Consider the following 26,055-nt stretch of genomic DNA (forward strand, 5'->3'; position numbering starts at 1 on the left):
TTTTTCTTCTTTACTTGTTTGTTAATTGCTATATTATGTTAAAGTGATAGATAATAATATTTGAAAAGCTTAAAAGCAATATATAATTTGGATCTAGGCCGAAATAGGACCCCTGTCTTATTTTATATCCTAGATGATGGGGGCATTTAAGTCATTTTCAAAATCTTTCAGACTTCACTCAAGTCGATGTCAATAAAAAAAACACAAAGGGTATCTCAAATATTTACCAAAAAAAATGGAGGGGTATGTCTAAAATTTAAATCACGAAAATGAAAAATGATTTCCGGCCGCCCTAACCTATAAAAAGCAGAAGAGCATATTTGCTCGCTCGCTCGCTCGCTCAACCGCCGCGCTCTTAAAGTATTAAAAGCTCCAACCGTTAAAATCGATCAAATAAAACGCGAGGCTCTCTTGGTGGTGGTGACTAGTTCGATTTTACAGCACCCATGGAAACACTTAAAGTACACAGGAACAGCTCCATAGATTGGAAACCATCGCCCATTGTAGCTCTAGCCACCAGTATCGACGACTCGCTTGTCGCTGCTGCGAGAGAAGACGGATCTCTCGAGCTTTGGCGTGTTTCGCCAGGTTCAGTTGCTTGGCATTGTCATCTGGTATGATCTTTTTTATATTTATATATATGATTTTAACTTTCAAGTGGTTTGCATTGATGGGAAATCTTGTTTTGTTGCGTAGACGATCCATGGAAACCCTAATTCTAGAGTTTCTTCATTGGTTTGGTGTCGTTCCAAGAGTATGTCTTCGGGTCACTTGTTGTCGTCAAGCATCGATGGATCGATTTCGGAGTGGGATCTTTTTGATTTGAAGCAAAAGGTATAATGTCGTTTTTTTAGATTATAAATTTGCATTTTGAGTACTTGTCATGGTTTTAAAACACGGTTTCACGTCTCGTCTCGTCCATGCCAGATACTGAGTCATGTCCAACGAGCTTTCCAATACTTTTGAGACATCTTGTTCAACAATGAGAAAAATGAACGTGGGGGTTTTAAATCTCGTCCGATACATTGATTTGTCTGTCCGTCTCGTCCATGCCTGATACCGAGATGACTCGGGCTATATGTCTTGGATGAGTTTTGAAACCATGGTACTTGTTCTAGTTCCTATAAGTACGGAAATGTTGGTATCATATATTTGTATGCATGGTTTTAAAACTCGTTTTGACGTCTCGTCCATGAATGAGATCGAGTCGTTTCGGACGAGTTTTCTGCTACGTTTGAGTCGCTTCGTTCAACAATGAGACAAATGAACCATGGTTTTAAATCTCATCCAATACGTTTGACTTGTCTATTTGTCTCATTGGTGGATAATATTGAGACGTATCAGATGAGTTGTCTCGGTCTTGGATGGGATTTAAAACCATGATTGTATGACCCAATAATAATTTTAGTTGCATTTTTTTTAAATTCAACCCTGCTTGTATCTCTTCCATGTTAATTAGTTGGGTGTGTTATCCATTTAACATTTTGCTTTGAATGCAGCATTGGAGTGGTTATCTTACTTTTTTTGTATCGTGCAGATTGTACTAGATTCGAATGAGGTTTCAATCTGGCAGATGGCTGTAGAACCCTTGAAGGATTCACTAGACTATGCACGAGATGATTCCCAGCTTGCAGTGAATAGTTATGCAAACAATAAGTATGATGATGATGAAAACAGTGAAAGTGATGGGGATGTTGGATCTGTTGAACTTAATGTGCAATCAATTCTTGAAAATCCACGTGTAGCCATTGGCTGCGATGATGGTTGTGTACGATTATATATTGTCTCTGATTCAGATGGAATAATATATGATAGGTCATTGCCTAGGGTTTCTGGTGAGATAATCCATCCTTCTTTCATAAAGAATATTAGCGATTGTTGATTTTTTTACCTATTATTGTCATTAAAAAAAAAAAAAAAAATTTGCTTCTGTGTCCATTGCCAGGTCGTATTTTAAGTGTTGCATGGAGTCTTGATGCAAAGCTAATATTTTCTGGGGGTAACGATGGGTATGTCTGATTTATTGATACAACCTCATATGGGCAGGTTCAAGGGCCAACTAAATGGCCAACGTGTTTTGTTCTATATGTGGTAGAAGTTTCTGAATGGGCTGATTTTTTGTCGCCTCACAAAAAGCAGCCCATTCCGAAACTTCTAACCCATATAGGACAAAACATGTTGGCCAAAACCCTTATAGGCAAATAATAATAAGAGTTTTTAGTTCACATACAGATTCCATATAAATGAGTTATTGATATTTAATCGATTTTTCTTTTTCTTTTATTTATACTTATATCTCCCAAGTGATCAATTTCATATGTCTGGCTATTGTTTTTTGTGCTTTAAGTTGTCATGATAATTTTCTTGTCTCACCTACAGCATAAGTGGTATTTTCAGGTATATAAGATGCTGGGATGCTAATTCAGCTCATGAGATCTACAGGATAACAGTTGGTCTTGGAGGCTTGGGTAGTGGACCTGAACTTTGTATATGGTCGTTACTTTTTCTAAGGTAGAATAGGAATTATATTCCAATCGTTACTCATCTTTTACACTGATCGTTTTGAATATTACAACACTTCAATAGGCTGATTATTAAGATCAGATGGTTTCAGGTCTGGTACCCTTGTTAGTGGAGATAGTATGGGCAACGTTCAGTTTTGGGACAGTCAGCATGGAACCTTTCTGCAGGCACATTCTTTCCATAAGGGTGATGTCAATGCTTTAGCAGCAAATCCTAGACATAACAGGGTGTTTTCTGCTGGTTCTGATGGTCAGGTATGGACTATGGCTGTTTTTTGCGGTATGAATTATTTGATTATTGCATTAAGGTATCTCACTGAAATCATATTCTGAAAACCAATTTTCTGTCAGGTAGTTTAATTGTTCAGTCACAACTCACAATTTTTCAGTATCGTGTGAGATTTTATGACAGATCCTGGCAGTGTAAAACCAATGGTCTATAAAAATATCAACATTAAGCTAAAAGGGACTAAAATTCGCTATTTTTAGGTAGTTTAATTATTCTATGAAGTAGTCTCTGTTTTTTTAATGGATGAAATCAACTATTGCATGGTTTCTGTAACTGAATATTGTTTATTTCAATACTAGCACATGTAAATAATGGTGTAACTTTTGGATTGTTTAGATTGGTCAGATTAGTACTATTTAACTAAAAATCGTCAAGTTATTTTTGTTTGTAGGTTATTTTATATAAGCTCTCTAGTGACACAGCTGGGTCTGGCTACAAGATGTCCTCTACAGAAGTAATAAAGAAATGGGTCTACGTTGGTTATGTAAGAGTTCATACCCATGATGTCAGAGCCTTGACAGTGGCTGTACCTATCAGCAGAGAAGGTTAGTTTGTTCAAGTGAACTATGAATTTTATCATTTGGGATTCCATAATCTTTCTCAAGTTTTTCCTATGAAGCTGTCTTCATTTTTGAATCATCATCAGTGCCTTTGCCTTTTAACCGTATTATTATTTTTGCCAGATACATTGCCAGATAAAAAGGTCCCGAGGGTTTGTTGTCGTGAGAAACCCATTGATGTCAGTTATCACAGGTGGGCCCATTTGGGTGTCCCCATGCTTATTTCGGCTGGTGATGACACAAAGCTCTTTGCTTACTCTGTCAAGGAGTTCACCAAGTTTGCCCCACGTGATATATGCCCTGCACCTCAAAGAGTGCCCATTCAGTTGGTACTTAATACAGTACTAGACGGTGCTTCTCTGATGTTAGTTCAGTACCCTAGCTTCCTGGATATTTTAAATGTTCACGTAAAGGGTGCCACTTTTCGTGATAAGGGTTCTGAGAGGAACAATACAACACAATTGCTTGCTCGGGTTAAGAGCAAAGCGTCTAGGAAGATTGTTTGTAGTACCATATCTAGTACTGGGGTGTTCTTCGCTTACTCTGATAATGTGAAACCTAGTTTGTTTGAATTCAAGAGTTTTGAAAGTGGAAAGAGTGCATGGGCTGTCAATAGAAGGCAACTACCTTGGAAACTACCATTTGCCCATTCCATGGTTTTTAGTAATGATTCTTCTCGGTTGATGATAGCAGGCAATGATAGAAGGATATATGTAAGTTTCCATCTGTCTTGTTGAGTTAGTTGTCATGTTCAGTTGGTTGTTTTATTATTTTTGCACTTCTGTTGACCTGGATTGAGTTTTATTGGTATGATTGTGCTTAGATTCTATTTTGAGACAGAACTAGCATTTACTTATGGGGTGGCGTTTGACTAACAATATTAGGATGACAAAGTGGCTGACAAAATTTGCCCTATATGGCTTAAAAGTTTCGGATTGGGCTGATTTTTTGTGAGGATGATCTCTACGGTGAGCAGATCATCCTCACGAAAAATCAGCCCAATCTGAAACTTATAAGTCCATCAAAAGTGGTTTACAAATTTTCGGTAAAAAATCGACAGTTCACAACTCCAGAATAATTTTGATGGGGTTAGAAGTTTCAGATTGGGCTGATTTTTGGTGAGGATGATCTCCTCACCATAGAGATTATCCTCACAAAAAATCAGCTCAACCCAAAATTTCTAACCCACATAGGACAAAAGTTTTGGCTCCGTTTTGTCATTCTAAGATTGTCAGCCGAACACTCCCTTTATGAGTTAAATTTTTGTCTGGGTTATAGTGATTTTTGTCGATGAGTACATTTCCAGGATTCGTACTGCATGTGCATGGTGTAGAAGTCTACTGCTCATTGTCCTCCACCTAGGAGATCTCCTAGGTCAACTTGATGGTATGATAAGAACCATTTGATTGATGGTTGTTTGCTGTCCTAATGGTTGAAATTATTGTTATACCATACATAGTTACAATCAACCAATTTTTTGCCTCGGAGGTCTCCTATGTGGGACCCAGTGAATGTTAGTTCCCAATCCTTTTCATACGTTCTATGTGGCCCGTTGTTCTATTTGTAGATTGTACTTTGTCGTTCATAAAAGGAAGGTTATAAATTATTCCAACTTGAAGCTGTAGCTTAATCAAACACTTCAAAATTGTTCCTATCTGCATTGATCCAAGGGAAAATTATGGATCCAGTTGTTCTTTCCTTTACGCTTGCTTATGTTCCAGGTTGTGGGTTTGGGAAATGCGGAAGTGTTGCACACCTTCACACCTTGCCGTAAGGAGGACAATGAAAAATTTCCACCTAGTGAGCCTATCATAACAAAAATGTTTACCAGTTCAGATGGGCTGTGGTTAGTTGCCATCAACTGCTTTGGAGACATAAATATCTTTAATCTTGAGATCCAAAGGTGAGGAATTTCACTGTTGTAGATTCTTTGTTGGTGCCATGTTTTCTCATTTCTGAAGTTCAATAACCAGTCACCGTATGATTTTGAATGGGTTTTCCTGGATTTGTACTATGTTCTTTTTGGTATTTTGAAGCAAGCAAATAGAAACATACTTCCTTGTTTTATAACTTGATTACATGCTTGGATAGTGTACAACTTCCTTGAGCTTTATGTGACATTCACACCGAAATTAATTTTACAGGGAAAAGTTGTGTTGATACTATATTGACAATCATTGTACAACGACAACAACAAAACCTTATCCAAAAGATTTGGGGTTGGCTAAACAAATGTTGTTCCTTCATTCCACTCTGTTCAAAGCCACGTCTTCTATGACACAGTTAGTGTTGAAAATGAAAAAGAACAAGAAGAAAAGTGAAAGAGGATATAGAAAAATACCCTCCAACTCCACTATTTTTCATGTGGTCTCTAGATTACATAAATGCGCTTAATGGGTTGTAGCTGCTACTTTAAAGATGATATGAGACAAAACTATCAAGGTCTCATCATTTAACCAATTGAGCTGGAGCATGGATGTGAGGGATGCCCGACATAGACCTAAGTTGTAGGATTCACCCTTCCTATACCGAAGCACAAATTGGGGATAAGCCAACTATTTGTAGGGAAACAAAACCTAATGATGCAGGAGAACTTGATCTGATACCAAATGACGCAGGAGAAATCAATGTCCACTAATGATTTTGTATCAACACCAGAAAAATCATGTAAGAAGGCTGAAGATAATCTTCCAAACTGGTTGAATCAAGAGATAATTCATCACAATCTCTCTACAAGTGAATTGTAAGGAACACCAAGGCTAACCAATGTTAGAAAAGTGTCAAAAGGTATCAACATATTATTTAATCAATTAAATTACTTCCCCTTCAAAGTTCTCATGACCAATTATTTATAGGAAAACAAAACCCTAAAATCTAACTTAAGACCGAAGAAACAATTCCTAACTATTCATCTAAAATAATGTAAATATTTTTCTAATGCTACTTAAAATACTTTGTCACTTCCGATATGTCCAAATTTTCAATATACTTTTGATATCCAAAACATTAGATTTTTCCCAAAAGTCGTGAAATGGCTGTTATCTATCCTTGAATGGGCTTGGCAAAGGATCTGATGATCTATATACTTTTGACATCCAAAACATTGATTGATCTAATCTTTGCGGTGGGTCATTCACTTAGTAGCCCACTTCTATGTCGGGGGTCTTTTCTTAGCATGTACCTTGAGAGGGAAATTTGGGAATAAAATCATATTTTTGTAAAGTGCTTATGAGGATTCACAAAGAGTTTGTGATTGACAGTAAATTTATGTTGGGAATTAGAGAGAGTAAGGTGTATGGAAGAATAAACATTTCTATTGATAGGGAAGAGTCTTAGGAGTGCAATACCAAAGGTAACTTTTCCCTAAAATAGGTTTATCTGTGGATAGATCCCCAATTCAGTTTGTTTGTGTGACGCCCCCAAATTCCAGCACGAATCGAATCCAAGATACTGAAAACTCTACCCAAACGTGATATTAACATTATTACGATTATACAGTGATAAAAATAATAATATAGCAGTGAAAAAATAACAATATTTAACTAAAGAATATTAGAGTGCGGAAACAACTTTAATTCTAACCTATGATTCACTTACAATATTCCAAATACACATCATTAACAAAATGAAACAAATAACTAAACTCTAAAAAATCCTTAAGCAAACGGGGACTACAACTCGTCAATAATAAACTGCAAGTGCTAAATTAAAATTTGCTCCTCAAGACTAATTGATTTCAAAATTGAAAAGGTGAAGGATAAGGTAAGTAACAAGGGAGTTACCTAGCAGGAAACAAATATCTCAAACTAACAGTCACCTAAATATGGGGAAAATCATTCTAGAACATCTTGGAAAGATATGCAAGTTTTTCCATGTAAACAATAACAAAATGGTTAAATTCATACTATACTTAAATAATCGCAAATCATGTCATAACATAAATTTATGAATTAGACAACAACTAAAAAGTAAAAAACATCTGTATCCTTTGTCAACCTACTAGTTCTATTTTCAAAATACTAAATAAAATACCAAGCTTCAAAATGTAAGCAAATTTAGAAAATAAATAACTCTTTTCGTCAACCTGTAAATATTCAACTTTAAAATCTCGTTCGTCAACTTTTAACAAAACAATTCTTAATCATAAAGTAGACATGTTACAAATATAACTACAATCACTATTTAAAATAATTTACCAAATAAAATCCAGATTTTATAAATTAAAATAAAACACGTTCAATAATTAAGTACAAACAATGGTAGTGTGTCTGTTAAGAGCATTAAGAACCATTACTGAATATCTCCCAGTCAAGATCTGAATATGTTCCAAACTTCACTGATGTGGAACCTCATTGTTAGTTCCTGATTTTGTGGCCCACATTAGAGTGACCATTTATCAGGCTCAGGTTGGTCGTTAACTGTGACCATAAGGTACAAGTCCTTTCACGAAATGTCAATATGTCCGACTACTTTAGCCTGTTAATGGACGTCGACTAGTCATCTTCCTCTATGTCTATTAGGCAAACATATGATTCTCTAAGACTTCTCTACACTTTGCACAGACTACTGTTACATCACATAGTTCGCTGGTAAAGATAAAGGAACGTCTTTAACCTCAGTTATGATGCTATTCCCTTATGCATCCCATATTACATAGGAGTTAACCGTAATTATTCATCTAAGGATAATATGCTTCTCCCCTTATGGCTTTCATGAATTTTTTAACGGATCCCAAAATAGTTGCATATAAATATCTTTTATTTCGAAAATAAAATAAAAGGAAATATACAAGTGTGTGGAATGGACATTCGGTTTTCTGCCATGCAACAGCTCAACCCGTAAAAATAAAATAGTATTCATCACCTCGTGATAACAGAATCGTAAATAAACGTACGACTATTGTCTCGTGCTAAGATAAAGTAAATTAACTCCCGGATATCCACTCGCCACCACACACAAACAATGAGAGTCCACACTCCTTTAAATAAAACCAAGGACGTCGCATCTATAATGCAATTATGAATTTCAACCTTTAAATAATTTTTTTTTTCTACTCATCCAAATCTTTGTAAATTCTTTGAAGAAATAAAAGTAAATTTTTCAATAAATTCAAATATCAACACTCATTTTATAAAAGAATTTGAAGATAATGACAAAAAATGGTCAAAGATAGTTTATGTAGGTAATTCGGGGCAAAACCATCGAAAGTTGGTTAATGCTGTGAAAAACTGGTAAAAATTTGGCTGAATGTTGAAAAGTGAATTTTCAAATTGAAAATGAGTTTTTCGGAGATGAAAGTCTTAAATAGGAGATTTGACATCATGTAATTTTTAAAACTTAGTTCGAATAAAAAGTCCAAGAAGTCGGGAGTTGAAAATCGCATTTTGTTTTTTAACCCAAAAATTATATTTTTATTTATTGAGATTTGGATTTTTAAATCATTCCCATTATTTCCAAATGAGGGGTAATTCCTTATTTTCATTAAATAACTTAAAGTAAACATAACTGTTTTTAATGAAATTAAGGTGCTGAAAAGTGTACAAGCTGGTGGGGAAAAACAATGCTGAAAACAAACTGATCTTTTTACATAAGGTCAGGCGACCGAGATAGTTCAGTCAACTGAACCGAAGAGATGCTCACCCTCAAGTTCTTCGTGGGGCGAAAGGTCGGTCCATTGTGGTAGAAGTTGGGTCGACCGATCGGAAAAGATTGGTCATCCTTTCGACAATTTTTCCTCAAATCTGTCAAAATCTTCAAAAATAATTGTTCAACAAGAAAATACACTAAACAAACAATTCTAAACATGATTTTTTAAGAGATCAATATTTTCCTAATTTAAAATAAAACATACAAGGTTTTAAAATCAAAAGCTACGATTCATTGAAAACTATGACTATTAGGAAGGTCTAGAAGTTCCCTACCTTAGATTCGAAGGCTAAAAACTCATGAAGCACATGGGGGTTTGAGTTGGGTCGAAGGTTCTGTATCGTATATTGTCGAAATCTCTAACTTGTTGTGTCTCTTCGAAGGTTGCGATGATCTGATCATTTTTCTTTTCTATACCGACGTCCAACGGAAGCTCGAATTAGTTAAAAACCTAGTTTGAAGATGGAGGAAGGCTAGGGTTTTATTTAGAAGAGGAGAACGTGGGAAATAGATGAAGAATCTCTGAAATTTCCAGTGGGTCCTAGTATTTATAGTGTTAAACAGACGTAATAGTCATTAGTTGATTTGTTTTGTTTTAATTAAAAAGTCTATGTCCCGAACCCTGATTTTCGCGATCTTATAGTCCATTTTGGTTAATTTTTCGATGCAGATCTAATGGTATGATCAGTTTTGAAAATTTCCAACTTCAAAATTTTCTCCTCTTTGTTGACCTATGGATTTTCTTGAGATACGTGTTTAAAAATCTGGGGCGTTACAGTTTGTCTAATTGTATTCCTCCTAAAGTGGAGGCGTTCACATGGATGGTTAGCTTAAACAAAATCCTAGCAGTTGGCCATGTTATCAACTGTAAGATGTAAATTCTGGATAGATGTAATGTGTATAAGCAGCATGACGAGAATTTCTCCACTTTTTAACCATTGCAAGTGCACTAGATATGTCAAGTTTTTTTCCCCCTCTTTGTTTGTAATTCCTTGGATGTTTTTTGATGGGTAAGCTGGACTTGACCCCACAACCTCAAAGTTGCTTTGCAATATGTCAACTAAATTGAGGAAGTGTTCTGCTAAAATTAAATTGTTATTGTAAAGAGTATATAACATACCATTTTCTTTTAACTTTCTGTAATTATTAATATGCTTTAACTTGTTCTTTTCCTATATCCTGGATCAATCATCTTGTTTTTTGTTGTTTTTCGCATTACTTTCTCCACTATTTTGACACAGTAGGTTCATATTATGTTCCTTAGGCAACACTGGTTCATATCTAGATTGGATGGGGCTTCTGTTACTACTGGGGGTTTCCCTCCTAGTAATAGCAATATGCTTATCATTACCACGTCTTCACATCAGGTGTATGCATTTGACGTGGAGGCCAAGCAATTAGGTGAATGGTCGAGGCATCACACATTTGTTCTGCCCAGAAGATTTCGGGAATTACCAGGGGAGGTTGTTGGGATCTCCTTTCCACAATCCTCACATTCAACTTCTGTTATCATGTACAGTGCCAGGTGCGCTCTGCTTCCCTTGCATTCTTGACAAAGTTTTATCTGTCTGCTAATCTTGGAAGGTGTAGTTCTTTGGATTTTGGTTTATGTGAGCCTCAGTGCTCCCTTAATATTATTGATCATGAATACCACTTATTTAAGAAATATTGGGTAAGTTGCATTCGTGCCAGAGCTGACATACAGCATTTGACAGTCCCTACTAGGAGATTCCGTGTTGCAAAATACCTTGTCAGATGACATTCTGTCGGCCATTGAACAGTTGGGTGCAATCCTCCGCAACTGCCCCATGTGGCCATATATCCCCTTTATTGATGCTAATGATTTACCCTTGTGAAATCCTCCATCTTAGGTACCAAATTGACGAAACGTTCCTTGTATCACACAAGGAGTCTTTAAAAATGTTACTGCCCGACCATTATTAGGCATGGTCTCTTCATGATTATGTCGAGCAGAGGGAGGCTGCTGCCATTTATGGTGTCTATATTTTTGAAGGTTCATGGATGTTTTAGTCGGGGAATACATATTTGTTTTCAGATAAATTACTACAAGGAGACTAATTGAAGTATGGCAGGATAGTGGGTAGATGCCGCCATTCCCTAGCTGGAACATAGTTTGTGTGTAGTGTGGTTGGGGGATTTGAGACAAGCCCCAATGGATGCGTGGGGGCTAGTACTTGTCTTATGACATGATATGATATATCCTAATACATTACCAATCCTGGTCGATTATTCTACTGTGCAACAGTATTCCAAGTTAAATTTCTGGTCTTTGGTTTTGGGTTTTTGGCTATTATCTGATTTCTTTTTTTCTTCGTGTTTAGGGCAATGTGCTTGATCGATCTCGGAATGCCAGTTGATGAAGACGATGATTGTGATTTGACAAATGGTTTGGATTTATCATCCAAAAAGCTGCGGAAGAATTCACCCAATAACGCAGGAGTGAAGCGTAAAGTGAGGATTCTACTATACAACCTAAGCACAAACACAGAGAGAATTTCGATTTTAGTTGTTTCAGTGATCCTGTTCTATTTGTTGGGCACCTATCAGAAAATTCCGTGTTAGTCATGGATAAATCATGGAGGGCAATAGTTCGAGTATTGGATGCTCCAGTTCACAGACATATTTTTGGGACCTAGTTGCCATTGGTATCCCAAGTTTACAATTAATTTGGGAGTTCAGTTGTGGCTGTGGATCTTCTTTTTCTTCCGTTTTTGGGTTAGGGACATGAGGGATCATGACAACGCTGTGTAAAATATTGGTTTGTTCGAATTGATGCATTTCATTAGTTCTCTTCCCAGTTGAAATTGTTTTTTTTTTTTTTTTTCATTTTTGTATTTGTAAGTTGACGACGAATTGGTTACTTTACATGAATAATCTAACATTTTAGTTACCTCTCTCTCTTTAATAACTTTCCTGGGTAATTAAGTGCCTGCAAACAATTTAAAAAAATATATTTTCTAATTTTTCCAAGAAAACAGTTTTCTAAGCAATCGTAAAATATGACTCCTTGTTTTCTTTTCAAATGATAATTTCCCACCGGATGTATATACTTGGTTTGTTTGTGAAAAATGTTAGATGATATATGACATTTGTATTTTAGTTTGGTGTTTGATTTCGATTTAGATTGTCAGATTCTGATTTTTGATTGGCATAATAAAATTGTAGAAATTGATATTTAGAATCTGTAAACAAAATGACATTTTAAAGGCAAAATCACAAAAAAGCAACACATTCTAAAGTCACTTATTGCCCATTGGTCTTGCTTGCATCATTATTTTTTGGTGGAATTCTGATGCTGGTTACGAAAGAATTGTTTCAAAGTCACTAGTTCTTATTTTTTCCCTTTTGAAAGGAATAAAAAAATAATTAAACAAAATCAAGATATGGAAGAGCTCAATTTAAATTTTCAAATCTCAATCCAAGCCATTTAACCAATTTGAAACTAAGAAATTTGGGATTATGAAAATGAGTTTTTATTATCTGATAATTGACCAATCCAAAATCCAAATCTGAAATTAAAATTTAACAATCCAAGAACAAAACACCCCCTAAAATTACAGTCACCCATTTAACATATTTTGTCTCTAGTTACTTTTACTAATTATTACTTCCCAATTTCATAAATCATTTATCACACCCCAATTAATGATTAAAACACACTTCAAATATTACGAAGGTTTGGCTCAAATGATTAAATCTCTAACTTGTATACAATTACAATAGCACTCTCTTTAACACTCTTTACTTCTCCCGCCCTCCTCTACTTGCACGTTCCTTAAACCTAGTTCTCTCTCTGCAGCTTCTGCAACAACAATGGCGGAGCTAAAGCTGTCTGAGACTCGAGACCTGACCCGAATAGAGCGCATAGGCGCGCACTCCCACATTCGAGGCCTCGGCTTGGACTCAGCTCTAGAGGCCCGAGCAGTATCCGAGGGCATGGTAGGCCAAATCTCTGCTCGCAAAGCCGTAGGCGTCATCCTCCAAATGATCAAAGAAGGAAAAATCGCTGGCAGAGCTATACTTCTCGCAGGACAACCCGGCACAGGCAAGACCGCCATCGCCATGGGCATGGCCAAATCCCTCGGCCAAGAAACCCCATTCGCCATGATGGGCGCCAGCGAGATCTTCTCTCTCGAAATTTCCAAAACCGAAGCCCTAATGCAAGCTTTTCGCAAAGCCATAGGTGTTCGAATCAAGGAAGAGACCGAAATCATCGAAGGCGAAGTTGTGGAGGTCCAGATTGATCGACCAGCTGTTTCTGGGGCTGCGTCGAAGACGGGGAAGTTGACTTTGAAGACTACTGAGATGGAAACTGTTTATGATCTTGGAGCGAAGATGATTGAGGCGTTGGGGAAGGAGAAGGTTCAGAGTGGAGATGTTATTGCGATCGATAAGGCTTCTGGAAAGATTACAAAGATTGGGAGATCGTTTGCGAGGTCGAGGGATTACGATGCTATGGGGCCTCAGACTAAGTTTGTTCAATGCCCGGATGGGGAGTTACAGAAGAGGAAGGAGGTTGTGCATTGCGTTACGCTTCATGAGATCGATGTTATTAACAGCAGGTACTCACTTCTTTTTTTCTGCTAAATTGGTAGTCTTGTTTAAAACTGTAATTTTTTTTTTTCCGCATATTAGGTAATTAAGATTTAGGGTATGTTTGGTAACACTTCTGAAGTTTGGAGTCTGAAGTTTGAAATCTGGAATCTTGAATCTTAAATCTCAAATCTTATTCCGGAAAAGTTGTTTGGTTATCATTTTTAAAAGTTTCTAGTTACAAATAAAATTTTAAAACATAATGGTCATTTTGACAATAATACCCTTTTGTAATTCTAATAAATTGTTAACCAAAAAACATAACATGTTATACATAATGAAACCATCTACAAATTTAATTTCGATTTCTAACACATCAAACACCCCAAAAGTATTGTTTTCAATTTGAATTCATACTTGAGAAATTATATTATAACAAGGTAATACTCAAACAATAAATAATCATTCATTTTTTAGTTGAAAAATATAGGATTTTAGGGTTCGTATAAAAATATAGGATTTTCGAATACGAAACGAGAGAAATAGGAGAGAGAGATTTTGACAACACAGTTGTAGAGGAAGAAAAGATAGAAAAGAAATGAGATGTATAAAAGTTAAAAATAAGGGTTTTAAGGTTCGTATAAAGAAATGATAAGTAATAGAAATCAGGGTTTTGAAGAGGGTATTTTAGGAATAAAAGAAAATTAGATTTCAGAAGTTTTGTCCAGCATCCCTTCATCGCTAGTTCAAAACTTCTGAATTTTAGTTCTGAAGTCTAAAATTTGAACCAAAACAAATAGAAATAAAACTTCTAAAGTTTGAATTTTAAAAATGGATCACTTCCATTTAGACTTCAGAAGTGTTACTAAACACACACTTAGTACCAACTACTTATTTGAAAAAAGAAAAGAACTATCTAGGAATAATTTGAAAACTTGTAAGGCAAATAATTACGGGTCAAAATCCGGTGACGATTTTTCCTTGAGATAAGTATCTATATAAGATGTGTGTTATGGAGATACGTATAAATCTTACATGGACTGGATCATGTGTTTTTTTCATAATCATTCTTTATGAGTCAATGGATCCCAACCCAATAAATACATTTAAGGTATTACTCTTACCAATGAAAATGTATTTTATTAATATCATTGTATTTAAATAATGTAACAAAATACAGAAAACAATAAGAACATTAATTGCTAATTGATGGTGTGTATTTTATTAAGTTCTCCTCATTGCAAGAAGAGTGGGACAGTAAAGCTTTCTCCACCAGAAAATGATTCCTTTGGACTATGCCTCCCTTAGCTATTGCTTGGGGGGTGTGGACCGAGAGAAATAATAGGGTTTTCAATAGTAAAATGAAAAGCTCTCACAACAGTTTCTTGAAGATCATGGACCTGTTGTACCTTTGGTCAAAACAAAACATAGAGTTTGCGGGGATTACTTTTGACAACTTTGTTTTTAGATGGAATTCTTTATGTGATCATTGACTTTTTACTTTTCTTTGTTTTGTTTGCTCTTTAAGAGGCTTCCTCGGCCTCCTTGTACTTTGCTCTCCCTCTTTTATCAATATATTACACTTATCTAAAAATAAATAAAAAATTGTTGGTGTGTGTTGAGGTGGGGGGTGAACCACTCAACCACCTACTACATAATGAGATATGCTGCACAATTGATGAGGATTTCTCCATTCGCCTTCTATTACATTCAAGCTAACCTTGGTGGGGTGCCTACAAATTCCATTCTGATATCTGAGTTAGTTTGTAATTCATCTGAGTACATGTTAAGATTGGGAGAAAATTTTATACCTCTAGGTGGTTGTTAACTCCAACTAGTCAACTCCCTCAAGTCATATTTGGGAGCCATGCTCTATCAAGCAGGTCCCTTTTAGTTGTGTTCCAGGCCATACTCTGACAAACATGGGTTTGGTCTTTTGACTCAAGTGAAGTAGGTACAGAGATTTTATGAATCTGATGTGATTCTTCACGGCCTATGATTTTGGGATCAAGATACTAGTCAGATTTTGCACCTACCCTTGGCATTTGTGAGTTTGTGACACTCGGGATACCTCTCGACTATGGTTTTGTCCCGTCCTGAGTACAAGGATTCTGTGGGCTTGGTTCCAAGAGATTGATATGTGAGATCTTGATGTGCCATGGTACACCAGGGATTACACATTTTTATACCCTACAATTATTATGGGTCTCCAAGATTACATATTACTTATTATATTACATGGAATTTAACCATGATTGTGAGCGATTAAGTTTGTAATTCTGGCTTTCCAAAATTACCTAGAATTTATTATATGTACTATGTTAAATTGAATTTAGTCATGATTTTGAGCCAATTACGTTTTCTGGCATTCAAAGTCCCAGTCTTTCAAACTTGTATTTGTTACTCCAAAGTATTGTTTGTTGTGTTATAATGAGTTCTGATTGCATTATGTTTACTTTTCATTTCTTCAATATCAATGTGTTTCCTATGTTTTTGTAATAATTGCATAGACTTCCATAATATTTGAGTTTTTGGCAATGTGTCATAAACCTTTATCACGATTCATAACAACACTTGTGTCTAACAGCTAATTGCAGTTTCATGTTTATAGTCCTAGCTGTTAACTCAAAAATAGTTCCTATTTTTTTTTTTTTTTTTTGAACTAACTAGAAAATAGTTCTATTATTAGAGTCTCTTAACCAATGTTCTTTAGATTAATAATAGAATATGGAGATTTGGTTACAGTGTCAGAGGGTGTTAGGCACCTACAATTGTCCAATTAAAATTGGTCCCTACAAAACTAAACAAGATGGGAATATTATTAAATAAAAATTAAAAATAAATAAAAAATTAACAATAATGTAGAGTTAAAAAAAAAAACCATTCCTAAGATTTGGGTTTGGTCAGCTGATTTTAGTACCCTAACTTTACAACAAATATACCATACTATGACCTAATCTATACTATACACCCTAACTATTATGCTCTATTATCTATAAATTTGGAAAAGAAGACTAGGGTGCAATTGTGGTTTAGAGCTATTGTCGCATTGGTTTAGCTACGCCTCAAAGGCTTGGACCTGTGCATGGATTCCTAATTAAAATTCCAGGGATGCTAGGCTTAACCTAAGCTTTAAAGTTGGTACCGAGAAGTGTGGAAGAATTGTTGTGTACGTTTTTTTTTTTTTTGAGGGTGGGGGGTGTAATTTCATCATTCCAATGTTAGATTGATGGATTTAGGAACCATACGGTAATAAGAACTATAATATTGGCCCTAAGAGTCTTCAAAATGATTTGTGTGGCTCACAAATGATATGCGGAGCTAAAAGATCGCATGACATGACCAAAGTCGTGTTACAATTCCTAACTTCGTCTAGTGGGTTGGGTCACTAGCTCAACCTCAATGTGGGTCTTTACATCTTCATATTTTCTGTTCTCAATAAATGCTTCTACTCATTAAACATAAGTTGTTATACAAGTCATGGTTGTATGCCTTTGTTTTGGCTTGTGTCTCTTATGCACCTACGCATATTTGTTACACCGTAGGGTATTTTTTAGTATGCCCCACCTTGAGGCAGGTCTCAAAGTGTAAGCCTCAGAAGCCCTTTAAAAATTTAGTTTTTATACTCTCCATGACCACATACTTGTCTCCTAAGATGTGCTTATTTCTTTTTATGAATGCACCTTCATGATGCAAATAAAGTATCTTCTATTGAATCCTCCCTTATTATTAACAGCCTCGGACCGTGGACCTTGAATCAGTTCTACTATGCTTCTTGAGGCAACCCAATGGATACACACATTATATTTGAAAAATAAATAAAAAATGAGCCTTATGACGATGCCTACACGCTATTTGTGAACTCACAATTTTGCACAAATTTACAAGATTTTCTCTACAAAGAAACAGATATGTTGGGCACTATTTTCTTACTAATCAAGTGATCTACCATAGTGAGTGTCTTGAGAATGGCTTTCCAAATGAAATAAGATATCTTGAAGGAAATGTGAGTGCATCACACAGACAGAGGTGGAGCTAGTAAGGAGCTTGTGGGTGCATTTGCCCCCACAGAACTTTGAGACAGCCCTGTATTTTCAACTAACTACATGCTTCATTTGCTCCCACCCCTCACCTTCGTCCAATTTTTGCCTACAACCCCTTTTAAGTTTTTGAAGATGACATTGCCTCTTGATTGAGTTTTCTCTCATGGACTAATTGGAAAAGTTCTTAATAGCCTTTTCTTTAACTTCCAACCAAAAAAAACCTCAAAATTTTGCCCCAAAACTTTTCATTTTCAAGCTTTTCATCTGTACCATTAACCATAGTTTGCCCCCACTACAATAAAATCCTGGCTCCGCCGCACACAGATATAGTAGGGGAGTAAGAATTTGTAGTCTAGCAAGTGCTGAGGAGAAACAGTGCACTATATTCAAGTAGCACTTTGTGACTATAGGATAAACCTTACCCAGTACCTGATGTAAGTAAACAATTACTACACCTTATGGCTAATGTCATCACCCTGTTATCATATACGCCTTATTCCAAACTTTTGACTCTACCTTTCTTTGCCTTTAAACTCTTATCTTTCAGTCATCTTTTCTGTTCAGACAATTCATTGTATCTTTTCTTATCTCTTTCATACCATTTTTGACCTTCCTCTCAGATTTTTGGAGCCTTCGACTTGCACCAAAACTCTCTTTTTCATTGTGTCATTATCAATCTTTGTTGTGAATGCGCAAACCATCTCAATCGACTTTTCTTTACTTCATTTCTTGTTGAAGTTATTCCTAGATTCCATCAACTGTATTAATTTGTTATTTTCTCTTTCCTAGTTTTGCTGCTCATCCATTTCAACTTTCTCATTGCTGCTACCTTCATTTTATGAAAATTTTGTTTCTTGACTGCCCAACATTTTTATTCATCATGCATTACTGGTCTTATCATTGTCTTTTTTTTATCAGTACACATAGTTCACATAATATTCTAGATGCACTCATCCACTTTATCAACCCCCACCCAACACTGTCTATGGGCAATGTCATCGCCAACCTCTCCATCTCTGTAAACAATTTAGCCTAAATAAAGGAAGTTTGTCTCTTTAGGTGGGGTTTGTTTGCTTATAAAATTTAATTCTATTCTTAATTCTGGGGGCGTCCATAGTAAAGTTTGCACTCTGTATATTCTTTATTGGTCCAACTTTTGTTAAAACCCTTAGTTTTTAAGGTCTGTCCATAGTTCCAGATTTCATGTTTTATTATTTTTAAGTGTCCAGGAGTTTCACGGTGGTTTTCCCATGCATTGATTCTGTATCTGGTTTATGGAGTCAAGAGAAAAATGGTCAATTTGTAACTGTTGTTCTGGTCAATATGGTTTCTCTCTGCCCCTGATGGATCTTAATTTTCAGGACTCAAGGATTTCTAGCTCTCTTCACTGGCGATACAGGTGAAATTCGTTCAGAAGTGCGGGATCAGATTGACACAAAAGTGGCTGAGTGGAGAGAAGAAGGGAAAGCAGAGATAGTGCCAGGTGTTCTTTTTATTGATGAGGTGCACATGTTAGACATTGAGTGCTTTTCTTTCCTGAACCGTGCATTAGAGAATGAGATGGCACCCATACTAGTCGTTGCCACCAACAGAGGGATCACAACCATCAGAGGCACAAACTACAAATCCCCACACGGGATCCCAATTGACCTCCTCGACCGTTTGCTCATCATCTCAACACACCCATACACAGAGGATGAGATCCGAAAGATCCTTGACATCAGATGCCAAGAGGAGGACGTTGAGATGTCCACAGATGCAAAGGTCTTGTTGACGAAGATTGGGGTGGAAACATCTCTGAGGTATGCGATCCACCTCATCACAGCAGCCGCATTGGCTTGCCAAAAGCGGAAGGGTAAGATAGTTGAAATGGAGGATATTAGTCGGGTTTATCAGCTGTTTCTGGATGTGAAGAGATCAACCCAATACTTAATGGAATATCAGAACCAGTATATGTTCAATGAGGTGCAAACAAGAGAGGGGGATGAGGCTGATGAAGCTACTGTTACTGCCATGCATTCCTGAGTATTTTTGGGTTTGATCATTAATGCATTTTTATATTTAATGATGGATGGACATGGATTGGAGTGTTTCACGATATTCGACTTTTGTAATGAAATTTTGTACAAACATGTATAATGTTATGATACAACTTTTTCTTACCCTTCAAAACCTTGTATACCATTGTTGCTAGATTTTCACCTAAAATTATGTTAAGTGAGGTATCTATTAGTTTTATATTTTAATGGAATATCAAGCATACTTATTTTGTTTGCCTTTACAATCGAATTACGTAAATAAATCTTGCAGGTTTTTGTTTGCAGTTAGTTCCTTACAATTATCTTGAAAGATCATGTTATTTAGGAATATTTGCAAAATGATAGTGCACTTTAAACATTCCCCCTCGTGCCTACATCAAATTCATCGAGATCTACTCATTGAATAAGAGCACGAGGAATTGATTATGGTGAAAGTTTTTTATTTCCTTAATGTGGAGTTGAATCCCAATTGACTGTGGCAGTGTGATGCATGTGCATCTGCTATTTCAAAGCACATGTGAGTTGCAGGTTATATAGAAGTATAATCTTAGTCAAAAGATTTTGATGTCATAAGTGACTTGGGCAAACAAGTCACAAGTGCTTGGAAGTAAGGAGTAGAGATTATATTAATGAAAAGAAAATATTTGTATGTATGTGTGTGCAATGTTGAATGAGTAAGCAAATGTTGTTTTCTTGCCTTCAACAAGATTCTTATCCATCATGTTTATTATGTTTTTAGTTATATTTTCCAATATTTCTGGGGTTACTTTAGTTAATGATTTTATACTTAAATGATGAAAGTAGAGAAATAAAGGAAATGAAGCCATGTGTGTGAACATTCCAAAAACCTAAAATGCATTCTTCTCTCTCTTTATGTATATTATATATATTTCTTCCACCTATTTTGTTTTAGCAGACAAGGAATTGACTATAAATAATTAAATTAATTAATAAATAAAGTATAAACAAAAGAAGAAGAAGCCCATGGTGCATGACACCTACCCAATGACAGCTTCAAAGCAGACAGTCTCTAGGAGGGGGCAAAAAACAAAATAACAAAATATTAATAAATGAGTAAAATATAATTTAAATAAATTTGAATCCTTCCAAATTAGTGTGTGAGATCATATTATATTACGTTGGGCATGTTATATTGGGTCAGGAGGATCTCAGGCAGAATCTTCAGGGCTTAAAGGGTTTCAGAAGATAGATATGAGTTATTCCAACATTAACTTTTGCATTCCCTTCTTTATTTCTGTTCTCTTATCTGACTGCCCATCACTCACCATTCTTATCCTCACTAATCCTCTTTCACTTAAATTAAGCCTCAGTTTTCCTTTATTATAAAAATATTTAAAGTACCAGGAAGTACTGGAAAGCTTGTCTGGACACTCAGAGACATGGGGTTCTTGTCTTTTTAGAACCCAAGTCCTTTCCAAGATATGGTTCTGCAGATATAAAGCTCTTCGATACAAACAAGGCAAAAATAAAAAATATACATAAAAATAATAACTGCAGTAGTATTTTGATCTCTCTAATGGAATACCCTTAAAAGAATGGTATTATTTTTCATCTTTTGGGATTGAAAATGAGAGTGATCATTGGTTTTTAGCTTGACTAATAATCACCAAGAGTAGAAAAAATTGTGGTTTGTGTTGATGGTGATCACTTTCTCTGCAAATGTTGACCTAGCCCATCAATGAAGACACTTTGTTCTTGAAAATATATAACCACACCAATAAAATACCTCATGGGGTTTCCTGACATTTCTTGTATTTGAAGTTGTTTATTTGTAATATTTTTCTTGGTTACTTTTTGAAGAATAAGTACAATTCTTATTTTACTTTCTTGATATTAATTTTATTATAATTTATGATAAATAAAGAGGGATGGAAGAGGCATGGGCACTTCTGAAACTGGGTCTGTGCATGGATGCAGTGTACAAATTGTTACAACCATTCATGACAAGAAATTAAATTTTAAAAACATAAATATTTATTTTTTTCCTTCTTTTTTTTTTTTTGCTTTCAGGTTGTTTCCCATAACATTGACAAGCTAAAAAAATGAAAATAAAAAAGAAGGACAAACAAGATCACTTTGAGATCTAATTCTCCTTTTTCTTTTCTTTTACAACTCTCCCATCTTTATCTGAGCAGCATCAGCACCAGAAGAGAGAGAAGATATCACCATAACTCATTCCCACCTTTTTCCCTGCAAACCATCTGTGAAGAGAGCAAAAGAAAACCAAGGGTTTAAGCATTATATACCTATAAACCCTTTACTTCTTTCAAAATCAAAGACTAACCAAAAGATCCAATTACTTGTTTTGCTGAGGTTGGTTGTCTGGGCTTTGAGGACTTTAAGAAACCAAAATGCTTCTGGAATGAAGATCTTCCCTGTAAGAGATATGCTAGTGTGAATGACTATAAGAGAAAAATCATATAAATAAATAAATAAAAACTCATAAAGAGATGAAGACAAGGTACCTTAAAATTGGTTGCAGAGAAGCCTTGTGAGAAATCCAAGGCACTCTCCCTTGAAGTTTGTTGGTTATTGCTAGTGAAGTTGTTCTATTAAATCATATAAAAAAAAACACTCATTAAAATGAAAAAAAAAAAAAAAAATTCCCACATATTTTCACTCAAATTAATGTGTTTTGCTCTGAACTTACATTGGAGAAGTTGAAGAGAGGAGAACTAGCAGTGTCATCAAGAAGAGAAGAGTCTTGGTGGTGATTTTGGTTTTGGTGGTGTTGAGGTTTGATTTTCTGTTTTTTGCTTCTCTTACTCAACAATGTTGTAGCTGAAGAAGCAGAACAGAAACACCCATTTTCATCAGAAAAGTCTTCATCTTCATGAAAATGTGGAGGCCCAGAAGATGCATCAGAAACCATAGACAAGTCCTCTTCTTCTTCTTCTTCATCTTCTTTTACTTTATATTCCTCACAATAGAAACCATTTTCATCAACAAATCCACCACCTTTCTTGCAAGGATTTGGAGAAAAAGAGGGCTGATCTAAGTACATAGTCCAACCAGATTCACACCCACTACTGCAATCTGAGCCCATCCCATTCATTCTCACTCTCTCTTTCCAAAGAAACACAAATTTGGGTTTCTTCTAAAACTTCCTCTCTTCTTATTTCTTGAAAAAAAAAATCAAGAGTGGTGTGAATCAGATGAGATTGCTATTGAGATGGTAATGAGTTTGCCCCTCTATCCTTCACTTGTTCTTCTCTCTAAGTAGGGGAAGAAAAAACAAGGGAGTGAGAGAAAAAACCCAATCGAATCACAACCAAATCTTAGACTACTTTTGTCCTGACTTGCCCCACGTTTGCCTCCTTAACTTAATTTCACACAAGAATGAATCAAAACTGCCAGTTGGGTTGGTTTTGTAGGTGAGTGAATGAGCTTTGGAGGAGAGAGAGAGAGTATTACTGAGTGAGAGTGGATGGAATGAAGATGGAGCCACAACGCCTTCACATGCAAGACAGCTAGGCACTTTGTACGTCCATTATTTCAATTTAAATCCATTTTTCTTACCATGGGGGGATTTTAGTATGGGATTTAATTGAGTGGTAGATACTGTTCACCGAGGTTGGTTAGCAACTCGCACCTCCAGGTCTCTTTTGCACGCCACCAAGCATTTTATTTGGGGCCTGTGGATTTAATCTTCTATTATTTCTCAAGATGGTGTGGAGATGAATAATAAGGTCAAATATTTTTTTTTTTCCCTTTTTTGACTTCAATATTTGGTTTGTGATTTCACTCCAACAATCAAATTGATTCATAATTCCAAAGATTTGCATTATGATAAGTCATAATTGCATAGACTAATGATAATCTAACTAAATTTTTTTCAGACGGTCTGTACTCGATTGATAAAGTGCAAAAATTATAAATCTGTTTCCTTATGTATCCCAAAGAAAAACATTCATGATTCTGTGCATTTGCCACATCGACCGAGTGAAAATTTTCAAGTCAGAATATCGTGTGACTCAATTGCATATGTTGCAAACCCATGTTTTGAATTTTCAGTTGGGATTTACATTCTTTAATAAAGGAGAGAGTCCATAGTAGAAGATCTTTACGCTAAGGTGAAGGGAAGTCGTTAGACTAGCTCGACTAAAGGAGAGGATAGATGTTATTGACAATAGTTCTTAGCTTTAATAGAATGAATTCGATTAGGATAGAATACGTCCAATGGTAGATCGAGGGTCCTATGTCACTTGAAGTCAAATCTTACCCATTCAAGCAACTCATAACACAACATTAGACCAAGCAAGTCATGTTGAGTTTATTTTATCATGGGCATTTTATGAAAAATGACTCGTGAGAAAATGCATGATTGTGTAAACATGAAATCTAATGGTTGGGATTATATATATATATATATATATATATATTCCAATAACAACATTTAGAGGATGTTTTTCTATTAAATCTTGACCATTAGATTTTGTATTTATATGATTAGAATCATTTTTTTTTTTTCAATGAGTCATCAGAATCTCACCCATAAATAAAAACCATAAAGTTAAGAACATTGAAGTAAACCAAAGATGGGGCTAAATATCCTCACTAGTAAATGTGCCCTAAAAACCAGAAAAGCATGCCACGTGGTTCACATAGAAGAGTTGAAGATGCTAGTAAACTCAACTCCCCAATTTACAGATTGTGCGGATTTGTTGGAATGGAAAAGTCGAACGGGTTGATTAACATTTTAACATTGTTTTGTTTGTGTAGAGGGTATTTTGGTAATTCAGAGAGTTCAGTCGTACAGATTAAAAAGGAGACATTCTATTGCCACGCCAACTTTTACTGAGAGCATACCAATTCATGTGATATCAAAGAATAATTTAGCAAATATGTTGGGGTGCTTTTAGGAGAAATTAGTGTGGTAATAGAAGCTCTCTAAAAAGGCATTCGAGTGAGACGGGTTTTAACTTTTAACCCTAGACTCTAGAGAGAGACTAGGCGTGGTTGACTAGGATTTAAATGTACGCACGTGCTACCCACGTTTGCCAAGTTCCCACCCTTTTCTAAAGCTGAGATTCTCTCTCTCTCTCTCTCTCTACAAACAGACACACGCGTACACAAATATCGGCACTCGTGCATATGCGCACTTGCACATATACATACACACATGAGTGCATGTGCACACGGCACTTCACCCTAAAATGTCCTCTACATAACATTGCATCACATGACATCTAAAACTCTCATTTCGCTTTCATTATCAAACAAACAATTAATTCTCCCTTTATGAGGGTTTTGCTTCTAATGCCAATGTGAAATGTTACACCACATGACATGATCTATATCAAATGAAAAATATTGTCTTCCATTGGTATAGAATGGTATTGATTGTTTGATTGGCCCGATGATCACCATCTAGAATCTCAATAGATTTCAAGGATGATGGATAGATCTATTAAGGTTTTAGTAGTTTTGTAACACGAATCATACAAGAGAAATGGCTCCATAAGCACAACATTATGCCCTATGGTACATATCCATGCAAATAATATAGAACAAAAGATTTACGAGAAGAAATGTGAAACAATCCTAAGCACACACTTGATGCCCCATAATGGACCTTGTTGAAATTTGAAGGGGAACAAAAGATGTTGAGAATTGCACTAAGGACTATACATCACTATATTGTTTTGTAGATGGCATATGCCTCTATTAAACTTGAAGTTTGATGAATTTGCCTTGAGAATGCAACAAAACCTAATTTTCTCAACATTATATGTTCTTTCAAAGTTTGAATTATACACAAATGCATCTAGGGTAGGAAACCTTTCCTTGATGGTCCAAATTCTGTGAGTGTAGTTATAATATATGTGCTACCAATTATATTTTTCCTAAAAGTTGGTTAGTTACCTCTCATTTTGTTCTAAGTTTATTCATATTCTTTAGTGATTTGAGAAAAAGTAATGTGCCCATGGAGTTTTTGGAAAAATCAAACATCTTACAAATAGATATGAGATATGAATTTATCCATAGAATCATATTCCTTCGTATACGACAAGACTCCATTGATGAGAAATGACGGGAGAAAGCTCGAATCTAAATTCCAACACTAAAAATATATAGTGTAATTGAAATCCTAGAAAATTTGACGAGACCATTCAATACTATTTCTTGAAGTTCAGTCTCTCCTGCAATTAATCATATAGCCAAGAGAAACCATGAACCTAGTCACTTCTCTTTTTCTCGAACTCATTTCCTTGTTTTTAGTGAATATTAGGAATATTCTCATTCATAGGTTTGAGATGTAAATCTATAAATTGGAAGAAAACTTGGAATTCTTTTGCTAAAAGATAATATTTTATTTTTAAAAAACTTATCTTAAAATTTATATTCTCATAAATAAATTTTATTGTTTCTAAAATAGGA

The 26,055-nt window shown here is 35.5% G+C and overlaps 3 protein-coding genes across 4 annotated transcripts; 2 read left to right on the forward strand and 1 right to left on the reverse strand.

Moving 5' to 3' along the window:
* Positions 1–238: 238 nt before the first annotated feature.
* Positions 239–11,928, forward strand: LOC147407001 (WD repeat-containing protein PCN-like). The gene is given in 12 exon segments (XM_086435372.1): positions 239–614; positions 697–834; positions 1,538–1,835; positions 1,946–2,009; positions 2,398–2,511; positions 2,615–2,777; positions 3,203–3,356; positions 3,495–4,084; positions 5,093–5,274; positions 10,282–10,542; positions 11,360–11,486; positions 11,489–11,928. Coding segments are annotated over 12 exon segments (2,445 nt in total). The 5' UTR covers positions 239–446; the 3' UTR covers positions 11,675–11,928.
* A 795-nt stretch (positions 11,929–12,723) lies between these two features.
* Positions 12,724–19,898, forward strand: LOC147407002 (uncharacterized). Its single transcript, XM_086435373.1, has 2 exons — positions 12,724–13,600; positions 18,976–19,898. The coding sequence occupies exons 1-2, from the start codon at positions 12,852–12,854 to the stop codon at positions 19,637–19,639; spliced, it is 1,413 nt and encodes a 470-aa protein (XP_086291499.1). The 5' UTR covers positions 12,724–12,851; the 3' UTR covers positions 19,640–19,898.
* Positions 19,899–21,590: 1,692 nt separating this feature from the next.
* On the reverse strand, positions 21,591–23,142 carry LOC147407003 (uncharacterized). 2 transcript variants are annotated; one of them, XM_086432808.1, is made up of 4 exons: positions 22,325–23,142; positions 22,140–22,223; positions 21,959–22,049; positions 21,591–21,875 (listed from the first exon to the last, which is right to left on the reverse strand). In XM_086432808.1, the coding sequence occupies exons 1-4, from the start codon at positions 22,727–22,729 to the stop codon at positions 21,847–21,849; spliced, it is 609 nt and encodes a 202-aa protein (XP_086288934.1). In that variant the 5' UTR covers positions 22,730–23,142; the 3' UTR covers positions 21,591–21,846. The 2 variants fall into 2 exon arrangements, with proteins under 2 accessions (XP_086288934.1, XP_086288935.1); XM_086432809.1 differs by having other exon boundaries at positions 21,599–21,875; positions 21,975–22,049; positions 22,325–23,138.
* Between the last annotated feature and the right edge of the window lie 2,913 nt (positions 23,143–26,055).

The sequence above is a fragment of the Akebia trifoliata genome, chromosome 3 (assembly GCF_017979445.1).
Source record: "Akebia trifoliata isolate Shusen 1 chromosome 3, ASM1797944v1, whole genome shotgun sequence".
Taxonomy (NCBI): Eukaryota; Viridiplantae; Streptophyta; class Magnoliopsida; order Ranunculales; family Lardizabalaceae; genus Akebia; species Akebia trifoliata.

Bases quoted from the DNA above. Each gene is read 5' to 3' on its own strand.
- LOC147407002 (XM_086435373.1), top strand. From the start codon at position 12,852: ATGGCGGAGCTAAAGCTGTCTGAGACTCGAGACCTGACCCGAATAGAG. The intron at 13,601-18,975 runs GTACTCACTTCT...CTTAATTTTCAG, and splicing joins ATCGATGTTATTAACAGCAG to GACTCAAGGATTTCTAGCTC.
- LOC147407003 (XM_086432808.1), bottom strand. From the start codon at position 22,729: ATGAATGGGATGGGCTCAGATTGCAGTAGTGGGTGTGAATCTGGTTGG. The intron at 22,224-22,324 runs GTAAGTTCAGAG...ATGATTTAATAG, and splicing joins CTCTCTTCAACTTCTCCAAT to AACAACTTCACTAGCAATAA. The intron at 21,876-21,958 runs GTTAGTCTTTGA...CTCTCTTCACAG, and splicing joins ACAAGTAATTGGATCTTTTG to ATGGTTTGCAGGGAAAAAGG.